The sequence below is a fragment of the Echinops telfairi genome, unplaced genomic scaffold (genome assembly GCF_000313985.2).
Source record: "Echinops telfairi isolate 266 unplaced genomic scaffold, ASM31398v2 ScPeMD7_2;HRSCAF=8, whole genome shotgun sequence".
Taxonomy (NCBI): domain Eukaryota; kingdom Metazoa; phylum Chordata; class Mammalia; order Afrosoricida; family Tenrecidae; genus Echinops; species Echinops telfairi.
In genome coordinates this window covers 76,926,901-76,930,399 of record NW_022103898.1, presented here as the reverse complement: position 1 = coordinate 76,930,399, position 3,499 = coordinate 76,926,901, and the positions used below count along the sequence as shown (strand labels likewise).

Sequence of the window (3,499 nt, the reverse complement as noted above, 5' to 3'; positions counted from 1 at the left end):
ATCATACATCAGAAGGGGGCAGGGCTAAGCTTTGTTCACTGAGCTGAAGCCAGCTCCTACTTGGTTTCCTCCCCAAGGAAGCTGATTTGGTAAGTGAACTTTTCCCCCACTTCTTCCTGAAGCATAACCTCTTCTCTTTACCAGCAAATAAATACAACATTTTGGAGAGTTTCCATTCATTCACCTTTGGGGCAGAAAGGTAATCAGTGGGAGGAGAGGTAATCCACAGTGAGTATTTAAAGATGGGGCAAAACAGCATTGTTGACCCTTGCATTTCTTGGTCAGCAATTTTGTACCAGATTTCAGAACTTCTCTGGCAAACTGGTCAGTGTCCTCACCGCTGTCAGCATGTGCTGAACTAGCCGGGCTCCAGAGAGGCTGTTTGTCTGGCTGGGGCCCAGCGCCTCTGCAGGACATGCCTTCCAAGTCCCGGCTGGGGAAGAGCCTCTGGTGGCACCCTTCAACATCCAGTTCTAACTCCCGATTCCTTCACCTAAGACATTTGTTTAAATATGCTGCTGCTGACTGTTTTTGTCTGTTTCCAGAAGGAATCATAAACCAGTCTACGTGGAACCAGAGGTACACCTGTTTCTTTTCCAAATCTCTCAGTTTTGTGTGTGCCGGGTCTGTGAGAATAGGCTTTGAGGCGCCTGCACGACCTCCCTGATAAATGTAGGCAATACAGTGAGAAGGATGGACCCCGGAAACCTCCTGGAGGAAAAAAGGACTCTTCCTTCTTGCATACGCATCCTCCATCAATCCTGAGTTCCAGCAGCTTCCCTGTCCCTTCCACCAAACCCGTACCCCTGTAAAAGGGCACTCGCCAGAGTGAAAGGTACCCCTGTAAAAGGGCACTCGCCAGAGTGAAAGACAGCACTTGCAGCCTTGCTGACGTTCTCTGGCAGAATTTCCTTTGGCCAGTTAACTTGCACATCTGGGTCATTTTACTGCTATGACCCTGAACTTAATAGTCAGACTACAGAACCTGGGCTTATTTCATTGGCTTCTTCTTTATCTTGCTGCTTGCTACCTGATACTATCTCCGGGAAGAGTGGGAGACGGGGCTACAATCTGAATGTCTGGAAGCTCTCTGCTTTTCTTTCTAGATCCATTTCTACTTCTTAGACTTGCAGAGAAGTGGGAGGTGGTGCGGGTTGTGTCCAGTGCTCGTGGGTCCTGTTCCCGGTCCATTTTGTTTCCTTTTCCCCTTGGGGATGAGATGTTTCATCAATTTCTAGGGCATGGAGAATTATAAAGATATATATTTAATACAAATAATCCCTAAGCAACCAGTTTGTTTGCTTATGGCAGAGGGAGGTGGGGTTGGGGAAGAATGCAATGGGGGTGATCTCTAAAACTTATCATCCCATAGTTCCTGGCTTTGTCCTTAAACTTGCCTAGCCTTGCCTCGTCCCAGTAAAAATCTTTTGACTACAAGTAAGATACCAGGCTTTGGAACATGTCACAGAGTTCTGCGAATCTGGGATCTGTGACACCTAGGGTCATATTTGAGATAACATCTATTTATGCAGCCAGCCCACCTCCCACGGACTTTGTAGGCATGGCCTTATTTCACCTCACTGTGCGGTTAGGAAGTAGATTCTGTCCACGTCCTCCATTTTACAGATGAGCAAGGTAAGAAACAATCCTGGGAAGTCATTTCCCCAGCGTTACTCAGCCTGTGAGTGACAGCACTGGGTCCCATTCCAAAGGCTGATGAGCAGGTTTCACTGCCTTTTGCAAAGGTGTGGACCAGAAATGCTGCAGAGGTGGACCTAAAGTCACATACATTCTGACAGCGGTGTCAAGACTGGAACTGGATTCTCTCAAAAGCCCAGCCAGGGCTTTAATGGTTTTCAATTCAGAGAGGTCACCGAGCAGCAAGAAGTGAGAACCCAAGACATTAGGATTTTAACAAAATTCACGTCGCCTGGGAAGTAGGCCTTCCTGAGTAGGTTTCTGTGCAGTCTTGTTTAGACTGGGGGAGGGGGCAGCATCCAAGGCGCCAGGCAATAAGGATAACTTGGCAGATAAAGAACGCGGCTCTCTGAGGGCAGCAAAGGACCATTTTTCATGGGTGCAGTATTGCTGAGGGATGTTTAGCTTCTTCTTTTCTCTCTGTCTTTCTCTCTTTTTGAAGTCGCATGGGGCTGCCCCGTGGTGTTTCCAATCTCAGTTGCAATTCCCACAGTGAGAGGCTGCCCCCACCCTTCCTGTGTCCCTTGAGCTAAGCAGGCACTTCCTGTCCCACTGGAAATGAAAGTTGGAGATTGGGGGTGGGGTGCCTGTGCTTATTTACTACGCAGAATGTTAGAGCTGTCTGTTCCATGATCCTGGCAAAAAAGGCGCCAGAAAAACTGGACCGGAGATGCGGCCTCCATTCTGTGGAGAATTTGGGCCGACAGTTGCTGTGATGAAGTCCATGGGCTCCTCTATGTCTCCAGAGATTAGCTGTGGCGGCAGCAAGATGGCCTTATGAGGGAGTTAAAGGCTTCCTGTTCTACAGCGCCTCTCTCCTTGGATGGGTAAGCGGTTACTGGGTATCATTTTGACATTCCCGGTTTCCTGCACGTTCCTTTACTTGTCGAGGCTGCTTCTACAAGGACCTCCCTTGAAGCTGCTGCAGGTGAGGGCTGTGATTTGTGTTTGGCCCTTGACACTCCTGACTTGCAGTCTTCTCTAAGAATCTCCTCTGTCTTTTGCTTTCTCCCGAATCACACGCCCTTTAAATGGTCACTCTCCTCACAGCGCGGCACCAACTCGAAGCAGACATCCCCACTTGGTGGACTTGTGTGGGCATCCGCGCCAGCACTGGTGAGTTCTTGACATTGTTTCAGCTTCATGGACCTGGAAGGCTAGAGGATAGTGGAGTAAAAAGTCAGGGTCCCTTCACATTAGTAAAACAACAACAAAGCCAAACCAAAATAAACCAACACACACACACACACACACACACACACACACACACACAACCCCCTATTTGGAACCAAGTTTCATGAGTAAGCCCTATCTGGTCATATTTCCCTTCCATCCGAGGCCATCCTGGAGAGAATCCCAAACAGGAGAGAGGACTAGCTATTTCCAGACTGCTTCGCGTCTCTCTGCTCTCTGGCATGCTCCTCTGTACCCTGGGCCTTAAGATCCCAGTGAAGCTTGGCTCACCCTTCACACGCACTGTCCCGCTAAGGTTTGGGGCGCAGTCTCCTGGTCCCTGGGAAATCCTGCTGCAGCTGAGCTCTAAGAGAATGTGATCTAGCAATCACGTTCTCTTTCCGCGGAAATCAGACTCTGTTGGTCGAGGAAAGGAGATTGATTTGAAAAGTCAGGTTTTGGTGAGACCCCAGGACGCCTTTCCTGCTATTTCTAGCATAAACTTCTCAGCCTGCTCAAAACAAAACAAGACAATATCTTGGGCATTAGGACCCAGTGGAAGTGCCTCATTCAGACTCGGGTGAACCTCTCTCAGTGACGTAAACTAGCAGCCCCGGCTCAGTCTCCA

General features: G+C 49.0%; 1 protein-coding gene across 6 annotated transcripts in view; it reads left to right on the top strand.

Moving 5' to 3' along the window:
• Positions 1-2,290: 2,290 nt before the first annotated feature.
• Positions 2,291-3,499, top strand: part of RBMS2 (RNA binding motif single stranded interacting protein 2) — a 64,654-nt gene continuing 63,445 nt past the window's right edge. For 4 of the 6 annotated variants that reach the window (XM_045289653.1, XM_045289649.1, XM_004700547.2 and 1 more), the window contains exons 1-2: positions 2,291-2,626; positions 2,749-2,814. In XM_045289653.1, the coding sequence (XP_045145588.1) occupies positions 2,522-2,626; positions 2,749-2,814 (171 nt within the window). In that variant the 5' untranslated portion in view covers positions 2,291-2,521. The remainder of the gene's footprint in view (positions 2,627-2,748; positions 2,815-3,499) is intronic. The other 2 variants (XM_045289664.1, XM_045289656.1) reach the window with 2 other exon arrangements.